The 16,109-nt window shown below is 41.0% G+C and overlaps 1 protein-coding gene across 2 annotated transcripts; it reads right to left on the bottom strand.

Moving 5' to 3' along the window:
• Nucleotides 1-160: 160 nt before the first annotated feature.
• mtm1 (myotubularin 1) lies at nucleotides 161-11,734 on the bottom strand. Of its 2 annotated transcripts, none has more exons than XM_054752468.1 (16): nucleotides 11,645-11,734; nucleotides 8,528-8,616; nucleotides 8,377-8,449; nucleotides 8,205-8,299; nucleotides 6,612-6,722; nucleotides 6,428-6,529; nucleotides 4,657-4,740; nucleotides 4,432-4,581; nucleotides 4,180-4,365; nucleotides 3,925-4,107; nucleotides 3,679-3,834; nucleotides 1,262-1,309; nucleotides 1,064-1,156; nucleotides 893-1,006; nucleotides 644-820; nucleotides 161-571 (listed from the first exon to the last, which is right to left on the bottom strand). In XM_054752468.1, the coding sequence occupies exons 2-16, from the start codon at nucleotides 8,582-8,584 to the stop codon at nucleotides 377-379; spliced, it is 1,824 nt and encodes a 607-aa protein (XP_054608443.1). In that variant the 5' UTR covers nucleotides 8,585-8,616; nucleotides 11,645-11,734; the 3' UTR covers nucleotides 161-376. The 2 variants fall into 2 exon arrangements, with proteins under 2 accessions (XP_054608443.1, XP_054608444.1); XM_054752469.1 differs by having other exon boundaries at nucleotides 161-568.
• Nucleotides 11,735-16,109: the final 4,375 nt, after the last annotated feature.

The following is a 16,109-nucleotide window of genomic DNA, read 5'->3' as shown; positions in this document are numbered from 1 at the left end:
TGAGAACTTGAAATTCCGGCATTTGTTTGTTTTCAGCCAATGTGCATGTCAACTGGTTAGTTGACAGAGTGACACACACGTGCCCACACGCTGGCTTCATGCCCACTGTTCAAGCCCTTGGATTCAAAGCCAATAAATGTCTTTAAGGCGTCTATGTACGCTGTGTGTGTGTGTGTGTGTGTGTGTGTGTGTGTGTGTGTGTGTGTGTGTGTGTGTGTGTGTGTGTGTGTGTGTGTGTATAAAAGTCTTGTGACAAGGCTGCATTGTGACATATTGCATAATCAGCGCCCCTGTCACCATGGTCATCAAATTGGTATTAGACTAGCTTGTTAAGACCAGTTCATTCCCTGTGTGGACACAAGTGCAAGTATCTCCCTCAAAAGGGAGTGTGTAGGTGTGTGTACTGCTGTGATGGCGTGGGGGAAGAGGACGATGACGACGTGTTGGGGGTGGAACTGTTAGCCAAGCGGGAGGGGGTGGAATCTGACAGCTGCAGCTCCTCCAGCTTCTTGATGTACTCGTCCCGGAGGGCTAATAGCTCCAAGTAGCGCTGCTCAACCGGACTCTGCTGCTAAAACACACAAGCAGTAGCCTATTAACGGAGCACAAAGACAAAGAGAAGAAGAGATGGGTAATTATTCACCTGCTGTCGAATGCGTGGGTTCCAGCGGATGTAGTACGTGACCCAAAGCTCTAGGTGGCGCATGCTGGCAACAGGGTAGAGGACCCGGCCAGACTCGGGCGTGTAGAAAGGGTTTAAATAAATGTCTGTCTTACTGTTGATCAATGACCACAAGGACACCGTTTTCAACCTCACCCCCTGTGGGAGGAACACAGTTAAATGACAGACAGGACATCATGATACGGCTACTTTATTTGATTCCTTTCTTACATTCTGGTCTCGCGCACTCTCACAGTTGTAGAGAAACGTGCCAAAGCGGCAGCTGTACAGGTGATCCAGGATGGTTAGCAGGAGGCGCTCATTGAACTCAAAGGCTGTTGGGAACTGAGACGGAAGTTTGTGATTACAAAACTCAAGCAGTAACAAACAAAGCCAACATACCTGTTTAGTCATTTGCCACACACAGTCGATGAACTGGACAAAGATGGGTGATCTGTCCTGATCAGCGTGGTTCTTGTCGCCATGACCTATCCTCTGCAAACAAGAAAGAAGACATTTATTAGGCACATTAAGTTTAAGCGTGACAGAACTGATGCAAGGAGAACAAATACATTCACAATAGGGAAAAATGCTACTCACTGAAGCAAACTTGTGTCCAAAGCTGATCCATTCCTTTTCAATGAGAACCTGTAGACATACAAAAAGTGTCAGATGATTACATCATTGTGCTTAAACAGTGAACGCCGTTTAAGTCTGTCCTGTTTATGTCGACAACCCTCTACTGTACTGTAATGGTTTCATTTATTTGAACATGCATACAGGTTACATTGGAATACATCACGTATTACAATTCACAGACCCGCATGTCCAGGAGTAGAAAGTAGTAAGAGGAAGAAGCAAAGCTGATTTAATCCTACCGCCCATCCGTTTCACATCGATTGCAATACATTTGTTCACTTCCTGTATTCCAAATGCACTCTCTTCTCGTTGAATACATAGGAAAATTATAAGGTAATGTAATAATGTGGTAAAATAGTAGTCGAATTTCTTGTCCTGTAACTACTTCATATGACAATCATAAATAATATGTATGAAATAAACTTAACAGAACATAGTTATAATGGGTGAATACTGACAATGAACTCACAAAAATGAAGAGTTAGTAATAAGTGTGGTAGTGATTAGACATAGCATTGACAAATAAAATAGAACAGAACATAGTTGGATAATGGGTACTGGCAATGTATTCACATAAGAATTAAGAGTAATAAGTGACAAGAATAAAGACAAGACAAGAATGAGTGTAATCATCAAGTCCCTGTCCACTGTGTTCTTTTTATGATGAAAAAGTGCCCCACTTAGTTGATGTCGACATGAAATTTGAGACCATTTCTATGACAAATGGGTCTGTTTGTTAATATCTCTAATAATTTCATCATTATTACTATGCAATGGTGAAATAAAACAGCAACATGGCCACTGCTTAGTGACACAGCAGTGTAAAGTATTCAGTGCAATGTAAGCATAAAAGCATGGTAGCATCAACCTGGAGTCTACCAAAGCAACTGACAAAATGCACCCCCTTTTTTGTTTTTATTGTCGGCCACCGGAAAAAAAGATTTGCGCATGTACGAAAGCTTTGTCATTCTAGTCAGGACATACAACAAAATTCCTGCAGCAGCTCTATTAGATAAGAGTATGACATATCATATGAAAACAGAACAATCAAAATAAAAAATCTGACAAATGGAAGAAATTGTTGTCAACAAACTGCCATAGCTTCAACAATCCTGTAATAATGCCTATTCTCCTTATGTCTCTGGCAAAAGTCACAAGTAAATGAGCAACCACTGGCTAATTTCGTTATCGTTAAACCCACAGCACACTCGCTCACACGCAAGTACATTTGTGTGGGTAATAAAGATTAATTTGTGTGTTCATATGTAATTAATGACAGCGGATACCGTACACAAAAAAAACAGAATGACTCTAAATAATCCACAAAGTCAAGCAAATTGCGGTAAAACTGCAGAGTAGATGGGCCAAGTAAACCGACTGTAGCAGGAATGCTGACCTGTGCATGTATTTTAGGCCCACACTGCTTCCGTGTTTGACATTATGGGAAAATCCAAAGAAATCAGCAAAGGAATTGTGGAGCTCCACAACAGTCTCATCCTTGGGTGCAATTTCCAGATGCCTGAAAGTGCCTGCTCATCTGTTCAAACAATTATCAGCATGTGTAAACAACATGGGAATGTCTAGCCAACACACCGCTCAGGAAGGAAACAGGTTCTGTGTCCCATAGATGAACATATTTTGGTCCGATGTGCAAATCAACCCCAGAATCAGAGCAAAAGACCTTGTGAAGATGATGGCTGAAGCCGGTAAGACTGTGTCATTATCAACAGTCAAACGAGACTTGGAGCAACAATGGCTAAAAGGCCACTCTACCAAGAGTTTGCCATCACAAAGACCAGCACTCCCATAGAAAATGTTAAAAGGTGCGCGTTAGCAAGATGGCCCCAAAACCTGACTCAGCTCCACCACTTTTGTCAGGAGGAATGGGCCAGAATTCCAACAAACTAGGATGGAGGATACTCAAAACACTTTGCGCAAGTCATATAATTCAAAGGCAATGCTACCAAAGACTAATGAAATGTACGTAAACTTTTGATTTTCAAGAAAGTATTTAAAAAAAAAAAGCCCTTAAATATTTATGAATAAATATAAAATTGCAGTATTTAGCAAATACAAATAATTTTGGTAATCCTAACTGACCTAAAACAGGAATCGTTTACACCGTTTGAATTTCAGCTAGTGAGAAAAAACATGTTTGTCTTTTTACATAGTGTATGGAAACTTTTGGTTCAAACTATACACGCAGTCACAGAGAAACTCACGTCACCTTTTCCAGCATGTGAGTGTTATGTGGGGTGAGGGTTGCATGCTCAGAGCAGTAAGAGGGCAGCATACCATAGGTTCAAATGCTAGAGCTCCCAATTCAGTACGCAACCATGACAGACAGCATCTTTAAAAAGGCGCAGATGTAAACGGACCTGTAAGCCTTTCAGGGTACGGTAGTGGCTGTCCAGCATGAGCATAGCCAGAGAGGTGAGCTGAGCCGTTCTGTCCCAGCCGTCGCTGCAGTGGACCACCACAGAGTTCCCACTGGATACTTTGTCTGCTACTTGGATGGCTCCTGATAACACTAACTGCATAGAAACACACATGCACACATGGTAGCATGCTAAGCAATGCATGCCTTACAGTGAATGATGGGGACAATCAGCATGTCTTCCTACCTTTATATGTTCTAGCCAGTGTGTGGACTCTAGACTGGACAGCCAATGGGATTCCTCTACATTGGGGTACACTATGTCTTTAAGTTTCTTCAGGGATTCCCGCATGACGTGGATGTTCTGGATGTCGAGGAATATGAGCTCTGCATTTTGGTACTCATCGCCTTCATAGCCACCCCCTGTGGCCTGCATTTAAATATTAGGTTATAATTTGTCATTACCTGCACTATTTATTTATGTGTTTAACATATGGACGACCTTGTTGGCCACAGCGTTAACGTTGGGGCGAGCGTCATAGATGGTCAACTTGGTGGTGTCGTTGGCTTCCCTGATTAGGTCCAGGTAGCGCTCGTCGTCCTTGTTCCTTTTACCAGACATGCCGACCAGAGGCTGGCTGCAGCGGGCAATCACTGCCTGGTTCTCCCGGTGGATCCACGACAGCACCTGCGGCACAAAGACAAAATAAAAAACAGGAACACTCCAAGCTGAAATCTGTCATGATGCACTTACTGGTATGCGTGCTCTGGACCTGAAGGAAGCCACTCTCCTCAGGTCCTCTTCTTTACATTTAAAGGGCACAGCCAACACAGTGGGGTAGGTGTCACACAGTTCATAGCTTTTATTGATGAAAGTAATGCGCCACTTGTTATTAGGTAAGCCCTGAAAAAGACAATCACACATCATTTCCTCATTGGTCTTTTTCCCCAGCACAATAAGCCGCATCTCCTCGCTTACCTGCCGTCTGAACTCCTCTACGGGTTTGTAAATGTTCCAGCCATTCTCCTCGTACTTCTCCTGAGTCACATACGCAAACAGAGGCTGGATGGAGTAGGAGGAAAAAAACAGAGCGCTTTAACAGGTTGCATGTGTATCCTAGAATGTTAAATATACACTCCTGATCAAAATCTTAAGACCAGTTGAAAAATTGCTAGAATTTGCATTTTGCACATTTGGATCTTAATGAGGTTTTAAGTAGAGCTACAATATGCAAAAACATGAAGGGGGAGTGAGACAAAAAGCATTTTGAAAAAGTAATTTATTGAAAACAACAATTAAACAGGAATAGGCTGATCGACAGTTTAAGACCATCGCTCCAAAAATAAAAAAAACCTCTCCAAACAGAACAAAAATGTTCTCAGTAGGACTCAGTAAGGAGGCGCTCCACCGTTCTTGTTAATCACTTCAAAAATAGGTTTGGGCATGCTTGATGGGAGTGCTTCCAGGAGGCTAGTGGGAACATTGCTCCAAGTGGTGAAGATGGCTTCACGAAGGGCATCAACTGTCTAGAACTGATGGGCATTTTTGTAAACTTCCCTTGCCATCCACCCCCAAATGTTCTCTATGGGATTTAAATGAGGGGAACATGCAGGATGGTCCAAAAGAGTGATGTTATTCTCCTTGAAGAAGTCCTTGGTCAAGCGAGCATTGTGAACTGCAATGTTGTCCTGCTGAAAAACCCAGCTGTTACCACAACGACGAGGGCCCTCAGTCATGAGGGATGCCCGCTGTAACATCTGCATGTAAGCATCCGCCATTTGACGACCCTGCACCACTTGAAGCTCCAGTGTTCCGCTGAATGAAAAAGCACCCCAGACCATGATGGACCCCACTCCACTGTGCCGAGTAGAAAACATCTCAGGTGGGATCTCCTTGTCATGCCAGTAACGTTGGAAGCCATCTGGACCATCAAGGTTAAATTTTTTCTCATCAGAGAATAAAACATTTTTCCACCTTGGCAAAATCTAAACGGGCAGTTTTGTGGCGTTGAAGGAGACGAGGTCTTTGAATTTGTTTTTTGTGTTTTAAACCCTTTTCCCGCAGATGCCGTCTGATGGTTATTGTGCTGCAATCAGCACCAGTAAGGGCCTTAATGTGGGTCGAAGACCGCCCTGTGTCTTGATGGACAGTCAATTGGATCCTCGGGCTCAGCGCAGGTGTGATTTTTTTGGGGTCTACCACTTTACTTTTTTGTTCCATAATGCTCAGGACCTTTAAAAAAATGTAGAATGACTGATTTACTGCACCCAACCTCAGCAGCAATGGCACGCTGCGAGAGGCCTTGCTTATGCAGCGCAACAATCCGACCACGTTCAAAAAGAGAAAGCTTCTTAGCTTCAGCCATCAGGAGGGCATTACAGTGTGAATGGTTGACAGAAATTTTTTTCAAAATTTTGAACAGATTTTGGGTTTTATAGCTTGTGGTCTTAAATTGTTGATCAGCTGATAAACAGCTTATTTCAGTTGAATTATTGTTTTCAATAAATTACTTTTTCAAAATGCTTTTTGCCTCACTCTCCCTTTCTTGCTTTTGCATATTGTAGCTCTACTTAAAACCTCATTAAGATCCAAATGTGCAAAATGCTAATTCTAGCAATTTTTCAACTGGTCTTAAGATTTTGATCAGGAGTGTATATGTATCTGTTTTTATGTCACATGGTTTGGCTTGTAAAAGGCTTTTGGCCATTTTTGCCATACAGTCAGCCAGTAGATAGCGCTAGATGTTTACCAGGCCATGTGAGACTGGGAAGGCGTGCTTGAAGAGGAGCTCAAAGATGTCTCGTCTGCTGTGACCCTCCTGCTTGAGGGCAAACCTCAGGTTCCTCATGTCCTAGTAGCGCATGAAGACGACATTGAAGGAAGTTGAGTGGCAAAAAGGTAGCTGAGCAAATGAGAAGTTGAAGAAAAAGGACCTTGCAGGTGATGTCCAGGCCATACGAGTTCTCTCCTCTACTCGATGCCCCACCCATTTTCTCTACCCGACTGATGGCGCCAAGAGGAACGTCCAGTGTCACTGCCACATCCTAGAAGGCAAAGTCACACTTGATATTCAAATGTGCACAATACAGTGGAACCTTGGTTAGCATCCACCCCGGTTAGTGTGTAACGTTGAAAATATACGCCACAATTTTGCCTCGTTTTGTGTACAATATGGTGCACATCTTGTTGTGTTATTAATACACTGTGTGAGTCCAACTGCGTTCTTTATGTATTTTTTTAATCACAAAATGTCCTTCCTTGTTACCATCCTATTAGCTAGCTAACAAAAAGGCAACTGGAAATGAAAGTCAGCTACGTTACGGTGCCCGTCTATGATGTCATCAAAACACGTTTTAAGTTTTACAAGCATTAAACAATTCTAAATGCATATAAATGGTGATTGAAAGGGTTAAATAAACATTGAACGTTACTTTTATGTTAATTTAAGACGTGACTGTTCCCAAAGACACAATGTGGCAGTAAGATCAACCACTACGACCACCTTGTTGTTTTCCCATGAATTATTTCTTTTATTCAATAGTGTTTCAAAACTTCTTTGTTGAAATGCTGGCACTTTGGCTCTATTTTGGGTTATTGAGGTAAGAAACATTATGGAATTCAAGAAATATCTCATGGCAAAACAGGAAGCTGGTGGTGACTGATGTTGCTGCCACATTGTGTCTTGGGAACAGTCACAAAATCATGTCTTCAGGTAAAAGTAACTTTAAATGTCCATTTACTCCCTCCATTCATGATTTATATGTATTTATATTTATGCGGAATTGTTTTCTGCATGTAAAACTATAATTGTAAAACTATAGAAATGTGTTTTGTGTTAAAATTTTTGGCTTTCTGTAATGGATTAATTGCATTCACATCAATACTAATGGGAAAAATTGAGTAGGTTAGCGTAAGTTTTGGTTAGAGCCAGACCTTCTAGAACAAATTAATGAGGATAATCAAGGTTCCACTGTACATTCTATACTCTCTGTATGCATTTAATTGTCCAGATGTTTGTAATGTGACCTCGTAGCATACAATGAGGACATTAATCAATGCCTGGGCAAGGGACCCTTCGCCTCATATGGCACAACTGTAATGCGATTGCTCCCTGCAGGTTATTAATGATAACAGACACAATTCATAACAGAAATAAAACACATCCAAAAGTCAAACCCGTGGCACACTTGCTCACCTGTGACTACATTTGTGTGTGTAATAAAGGCATGTCATTGAATTAATATGATCACTCTTGTAAGTAATTAATGACATCTGGCACCTTCCACAGTAGAAAAGATCAATATGACTGAAAATAAGACCGAAAGTCCACAAAATTGCAGTCAAACAGCAGAATAGATGTGATGGGACAAGTAAACGAGCTGTAGCACGAATTCTCAGCGGTGGGCTAGGAGAGGGAGGGGGAAATCACGCTCAAATCCAACACGGTACGAATGGCCTCATGTGAGTATGCCCTAAAAATAAGAAGCTTGTCTCACGTGACACTCAGTGCAACAATATAAACTTACAGAATCCGAACTCCTGAAGTAGAGTCTGTAGTTGGTGATCAACACTTTGCCTTTTACAGCACCGCTGAACGGACAAATGTAGATGATGTCTTTATCTGCAAATGGAAAGATTGAGAAATATTTGCAACGCGGGGGGAAAGTCAGATCAATTGTGAGCAGAGTGGGCCCTCACCTATGATTCTCTCCTCTCCTGGCAGCAGGGTGACATCAGCTAACAACTCCATCTTCAAAGACTCTCTGGAGGTCTACAATGACACACACACTTACTGAAGATGACAGTTTCCTGTCAATCTCCACTTCTAACATAAACAGGTCACACTTACACTGGAGATGTGAGTGTCCAAGGCGTTGGAGTTGTACATAGAGATTGGTGAGGCCATCGCTCAGGGAGGGGAGGGGGGGCTTCCACAGGCTGAAGGCAACAAACACAAAGTGTGTTAATGCTGTATAAGGGACACTGTTTATGTTCAATAATAAATTTGACTAAAATAATGAGCAGGTTCCCTACATGAGACTTAAATGACCTTATGAAAATAATGACTAGATAGCAACTTTCACTGTATAAGGGCCAAAAAATAGAAGGCAGCCTCACTGCGACTTTCATGGGACACATGAGCGGCAGCAGAACAACGGTGCTGCCAGCTGGATCACCAGCACCAGTGAACGTTGATGTTATACATAATATATATGGCACTATAGTCCAAGTTGGGAAGTATGTATGCTGCTGTCCCTGGACCTGGAAATGCAGGGCATTCTTAAAAGGGCCAGTACACCCTCTTATTTCCCCCACAAATCCACCCAACCATGATAGAAATACTCATTGCTTTGGTCAAATTCAATGAGATTGTTGCCAAAAGCCCAACCTGGACAGCAGAGTTATCCAAACATAATTTTCTCCTAAGGGGCGCTTAAGTAGAAATCAACAGTTTGGGTGCCACAAGGTTTTTCTTCACATTTTAATTCATTAAACCCAGGCAAAATCAATCCAATGTGGGTCAGTGGTCTTTTTGAGGGCTTTAACATATTTGAAAACTTTTGAAAAGTTTCCTTGAAACCACCTTTATTTATGCTACCTGCAAAGCATCGCAAAGATAAAATTAGTAATAAAAAGTCGACCTGCTCTCCATGAATATATCAATAAGCGATAATGTCACACTAACGTTAGTGTTACATTATTTTAACTGAAATTTTTTTTTTAAATTAAATATTTTTTGTTCGGCTGCTGAATAAAAATATTAGATGACAAATATAATGCACTAGGGATCTATAATGCAACTCATATAATGCTATAAAAACAGTAAACAACCATCCATCTTTCCTCTATACCGCTTGTCCTCATTAGGGTCAGAGGTAAGCTGGAGCCTATCCCAGCTGACTTTGGGTGAGAGATGGGCTATACACCCTGAACTGGTCGCTAGCCAATCGCAGGGCACAGATAGACAAACAGCTATTCACACTCACATTCACACCTATGGGTAATTTGGAGTCTCCAATGAGCCTAACATGCATATTTTTGTGACATGCGAGGAAGCCAGAAAACCCACGCACGCACGGTGAGAACACGCAACACAGAGATAGCCATAGACATAATATATCAAAATAATAGTCACTTCTCTTCAGGATAACTTGCCTGCAGTTGCTGCTTCAAGTTAGTTGTGTTTTTAGAGGTGATAATCACTCCCCATGGTTTACACAGCATCTTTTTCTCCACAGCATTACATGTGAAATGTGTCCATAGGTCTACTCTTCTCTTTCTCTCAGGCGTAGACATATTGCGGTGTGTAACTTGTTACAATATTGCAGCACAATGTATGGTTTTGAGGTAGAAAATCAACAGCCCTACCTTACAAAGACAGTAGATCTGATCAGATCTCCTCCATAACTCACCCCCACCCCTTCTCCCACATGCAGCTAAAAGAGCTGTGTGTGGATATATTCCTAACTGGTCCCTGCCACCTACAAGACAAAATTATTTATGATTGTATTTTATTTCCTGCGATTGGCTGGCGACCAGTCCAGGGTGTACCCTGCCTGTCGCCCGAAGTCAGTTGGGATAGGGTCCAGCATACCCCCACAACCCTAATGAAGAGAAGCGGCGTAGAAAATGGATGATTTTATTTCTGTGAACAATTTCAGCGCAATTTTATTTGTTGGTAAAACAGTCAGTTAATATTGTCATAATTTTCGTCAATGTGAATTTGTTTTGATTAGTTATCGTCTCATTTTCTGTCAGGTAAAAAAGGTAATTGATGAAAACGATGGCAAAAATGATTACTAATCCGAATTATAACACTGCTTTGAAGAAATTATATGAGTTGGAGATGGAACTAGTCACTAGTCACTTTTATTGCAAATGTTGATTCAAAATAAAAATTTCCAAAATTGAAGGTGCAGGTCACGCTACACAAGAGGGTTTGCAGGAGGAGGAGCGAGTCGACTCGTCAACCACAGGATCTTGAGCCAGGCTTCAGAGACTGCGCTCGCAGCTGAAACCGAGGAAAGTCAACAAAATGCGAACCCGGAGAGCAGGGAAGCACACAAGCATATTCAAGGCTCAAAATGTATAAAGAGTACAAAAAATGCATACATGTTGGCAAATATGCAAATGGCCCCCAGGCCGCACTTTGGACACCCCTGCCTTAGAAGAATCCAGCATGAGGATAATATTCCAAAGAACTGTCTCTTGCCGCTTGCACACAGAAAACAAACACTTTGTAGGAGTAATGTTTTGTTTTGTCAGAAGCTGTCAATCATAGCTGTGCATGCAGCTGTCATACAGTACATGTAGCCTACTGTTTTGAATGTAGGTGTACCTAATATTGTGGTGAGGTAAATACAACACCTTAACACGAGTATAAAGACATTACGTGAGGTAAAAAGTAGCACATCAACCATACGTAATAATAAGTATGTATATTGAGTGCATGTTTACACGCCCGTTAATCATGAACAAATACGTCCACGTGAGCAGGTTATATCACAAAAAACGGAATACTCTCACTACTTGAGGAGCAAGCACATGTATGGTAATATAAAGAGTCGTACAGACAATGAAAACAGACACTGAAAGGAGCTCATTTGTAATAAAAGGCCTTGGAGCACTGAGGCTATTAATACAAAGCCAGTACTTTGTATATGTCACGACTGGCAGGAGAACACGTTGATATTCGTGGTAAACAGCATTAAACAGTCAGTGTAGACAGCGACAAAGGACAGTTTTAAATGCCTGAAGTCAACTTTTCCAACTTGTCCATTCCAGGAGACACAGCTGTGGACTTCCACCAGGAAACAGCGGAGGCCTCAGCGCTACAACAGCGGCTTGCTACTAAAATGCTCGCCATATTCTACCACACAGTGCGCCCAAAAAGCAGGTGAAGTACTCCAAAGAACACCCGACGCGGACTCGGTGGGTCTTGTGGCAGCCAAATGTCTTAACTTACCCGCAAAGTGCGATTCTCCCGTGGTTGAATGTCGACCTGTTTCCCTCAAGCCACAGCAGGAACTTACCCTACGTCATGTGCCGGCCTGTCATGGCGGTCATTGGCTGCTTGTCAAAATTGGAGCTCGCAAAAGATGCTGGGAAATGGAGTTCTTCTACTGTTAATTCGTTTCTATAAAATTAATGATTCTCAATATTGGAAAAATTATTTTAAAGTAATAATATTACATGAATACTAATTATAATATTGTATATTATAATTTCATTATTAAATATTAATTACTCAGTCATAAATGTAATTAGTTATCAGGGAAATTCATTATTATGTTACTTTTTTAAAAAAACCTGTAAATATCTAAAATAATTCAGGTTCGGCTTTGTATTGACGTGTGGCATTGAGAGATATTTTATGAGATTAGGGTTGCTCACAACAGACGCAGACAACGACTTGGCTCGGGGACATAATGCACACTATACATGTATATTCCACTCAAACCTCGAATCCAGATCGCACAGCACCGCCATATTGATACATAAAAAAATTCAGTTTCATACAATTAATACTACCATGGATCCACAAATGAGCTTTGTATTGGTTAAATGTTAAATTGTGTAATTGACCCTATACTGGACCGCTCCAATCCTAAGTCTGCGAACATATAAAAAATGGCCAGGTTGCTCTTAGCCTTCATGGACTAGATGGGGAGTGTTAACCGGTGACGTTTCCTATTTACTCAAGGCAGAGCATTTTCCTTCTTCTGCCCCGTACATCACTCATATAGTAGAATAGACTATGGTTTGATCGATCGGCGCTTCCTGCCCTTCATTACAAAGACTGAATATCCAACTATAATAGAATCAGATCATGCCCCAATATTAATAATATAATATAAAACTGTTTGCCCCCTTCCCGATTTCTTTTTTTTGTATGTTTGTCACACTTAAATGTCTCAGATCATCAAACACATTTAAATATTAGTCAATGACGTCACAACTGAACACCAAATGTAGGCCAATATGTAACTATACATCTAACACAACTGAGCCAGCAGAGCGAAATCGACATGCTATGGCTGAGACGGACGTGCCATAAAGAGTGAAATGAATGAAAATTAATGTAAAAAAAAAGGTTATCCTCTCTTTCCGTGTGGAAGTGGTAAGTTTTTGGCTTCTTTGTCCTTTGGCTTCTTTGTCCTTTTTCCTCACTCTGTTTGAAACATTTTCTTAAGTTTTTTTTTGTTTAGAATAGTTCAATAACTACTCATCACAACATTATACCAATGAATGTTATTATTGTGTTATTGTTGTGAATATTTCTTTTTTTTTTTTGCTGTGCGTTCATGGCTGTGTTTTGATGAGTTGGGTTCCCAGAAAGAGTCCTTGCCGTTTAATAATCACAACTTCTTTTCACTCAGATTTTATTTTTGTTTACTGGCGGGTGGCAGCCGTATGACAAAAACATTTTATTAAGCGTGTACTTTCATTTTGTTATTGTTTTGTTCAAGCATTTTTAGTGTAATGGCCACTTGATTAAAATGTATGCGTAATAGAAACAAAGCATCAACCTGAGATAAATGAATAAAAATGAAATTAACATGTCCATACTTTATTGTGTTGCTTTTCTCGTCAATTGTGGTGACATTGTGGCTGTACCGGACAACACCAAGAGGTGTTCCTTCTATTTTGCTCACCTGAACAATGACTGAGGCCAAGGCAGTACTTGTAGAAAGAAAAAGAGCATGCAGTTGAGAAGGAAAAACCTGTGTAGAACTGTCAACAGAGTTGTGGTGCACATTGGAAGAGCACTAATGAAACAAATTACTTTTCAGATTGATTTGACTGCGGCCCAATCAGTATGGTGCTTGTGTCCAGAGGCATTGATTGCACAGACGGGGAACATATCGACACAACACTACATTGTCACACACATGGTTCCACCAAGCGACACAGAACAGTGGCCTGTAAACAACTTGGTGAAGGAAATGTGCTTTTTTGTGGTTGCCAACAACGTCCAAGGCCCCAAATATGCGCGTCTATATGAGAAGTGTTTGTTTTGACGCAACACACCTGTCAACTGAAACCATGTGGTGTGCAGGAACTTGAAACCACAACGTCATCCCAACCCTGAGCGGTAATGACTTTTGCTCAACAAAAAGGGAGGGAGCACGAGGAGAGGTAGACTAAAACCCACTGAGCTCACAGAATTCAGGCCAGACAGCTGTCAGTCTCTAGTCTGAGCAGGAACAGGTGACGAGGTTCTTAGGGTCAGCGGTCAACAGTGGATCAGTTTTCCATTGCAATTCACTGAATATTAAATGGGAGAAAATATGACATATTATGTAACACAATGGGCGCATTAAGTGAGTATTTTGCCTTTCTCGGGTCACTAAATAAGGTAAGCACAATACCCAAAACGGCTGTCAGTAAGATGCACTACAAATGACACAACAACAAACATGCTATCTTCATAAAGGTATTTACAGTTTTTCTCCATTGGTTTGCTTAATTTCCCAAAAAAGAAATTACATTCCCAAAATAACATGGACAAACCTCCAAACAACTTGGCAATTGTTCACAACAGATTTGAATTTCTCATTAATTTAATCAGATTGAAAATGTCTTAGAATGTTTAGGTACATCTTTGCAAACTATCATGTACAGGTAGCCTACCGTTAGCCTACATTTACACAATTTAGGCACAATGATTAGATCTTGTTGCTCTAAACTGATTGTCTATTCTCAGGTCTAAAACATGTCAGCATCATTTCATTGTATAAGCCATCACAGTCTCTTCATTATTGGACAGTCAGGTGACATTAGAACTTGCGCTGTGATGCGGATGAGAATCTGTGACCAGACAGACAGCAGCGTGTGGATGGCCAGGAAGGTGATGACGGTGGCCAGGCGAGGGAAGGGTAAGGACAGCGATCAGAAAAGAAGTTTATTTACAGCACTGTAGGCGACATCATTTTCCTAGTTGTTTGTTTATGTGTTTATATTACAGTGTGTATAGTATTCTCATTACTCCAATGTATGGAAGTTACTTTATGTTTGTGAATAAAATTAGTTACAATTTCCTTGGCAGTATGAGTGCAATATGTGATGTCAAACCTCAGATGCAATTGTTACCATAAAATCCAAAATCCAATTTTTTTTCAGCTTTATACACAATTGTATTCTGTTACCAACAAAGAATACAGTAACCCTTGTCAGTGAAGGAAGGACTGGGCAAAGACTGCGATGTGGACATGAGTGAAACTTCAAAGGTACTCTGTCATAGTGACAAAACATCCAAACATTTTGACTTGCAGTGCTTACCAAAAGCGCTTGCCAAAGGGATGATGCATTTTGGGGGCACTGACAATTTATATGTGAAAGGAATTTAGTTTTGACACATGACTGAGCTGTTTTGGGAGATATATGAACTTTGCAGGTGAACCATGAACCATGAACCATGGTGTTGTGCTGAACAATCCAAGTAATTTTTGCTAAAAGAACCAAGAGTGTTGAGAATGTCCCGGAAATGTGCCAGAGAAATTTAGAAGGATCTTTGCATTTTGGTGGTACTATTCATATGGGAAAGGATGAGCTAACCGTTTTGGGAGAGATATGAGATTTTGTAAGTGCGCTATGGTGTTGTGCTCAACTGTAAGACTGTTTGGCCAAATGATCTTCAGAGTTTTAAGAATGTAATTTCTGCTTCAAGAAATGAGCCAAACCAATGGAGAGAAACTAATATTGCTGCAGGGCTACCAAACCAAAACCTTTTCATTCAGCCTAAACAAAAGTCAGCCAACTTCCTTCCGTGCATCCAACTCAAGTCTTTAAAAACGGACAACACTTCGGTCCTGCTCCTCTGGTAGCCTGGCAAACTTCGGTTTTGTTCCATGAACTTGCAGTATTTCTCTGATGCAGTTGTTTTGGGGGTTTGTGTGTGGTTGTAATTTGCAGCATTTTTTTTTTTTTTTACTTGTAGCAATTATGTGATTGCGGTATTTTAACATTTGCAGCATTTCCTCATTGCATTTGTTTTATGGTGTTTGTGGTTTTGGATAGCTTCTGTGATTGAAGTGTTTGGATGTTGTTGCTCGTTTGCCCCTACTGCCATAGTACCCCCTGTGGAATATCTTTTTTCAGCCAAGTACCCCCTAAACACAGCGCTGTGGCATCAGTATCTGATGTAGTGTTCTTTTTTGAAACATTTGGAAATAGAAATACGTTCAAGTTTCGAGTTCATTAGCCATTTCAACAGTAAAGGTATACAGTTGCTTGGAATGTACAGTATTCGGTGTGCTCACAGTTTGACAATACAATCACGACAATACAATTAGAAAAACAAAACTAAGGAGGGAGCAAAAACAGCACATGGAAGACAGGAATGACAGCGTACGAAACATTGAAAAAGTGCATTGATAAAAGTGCATGGTTGTACAGGGCTGCTGGAGTAACAGCGTGCAAAATAAGCA

The sequence above is a fragment of the Dunckerocampus dactyliophorus genome, chromosome 15, assembly GCF_027744805.1.
Source record: "Dunckerocampus dactyliophorus isolate RoL2022-P2 chromosome 15, RoL_Ddac_1.1, whole genome shotgun sequence".
NCBI classification, from domain to species: Eukaryota; Metazoa; Chordata; class Actinopteri; order Syngnathiformes; family Syngnathidae; genus Dunckerocampus; species Dunckerocampus dactyliophorus.
This window is presented reverse-complemented; position numbering and strand designations above follow the sequence as displayed.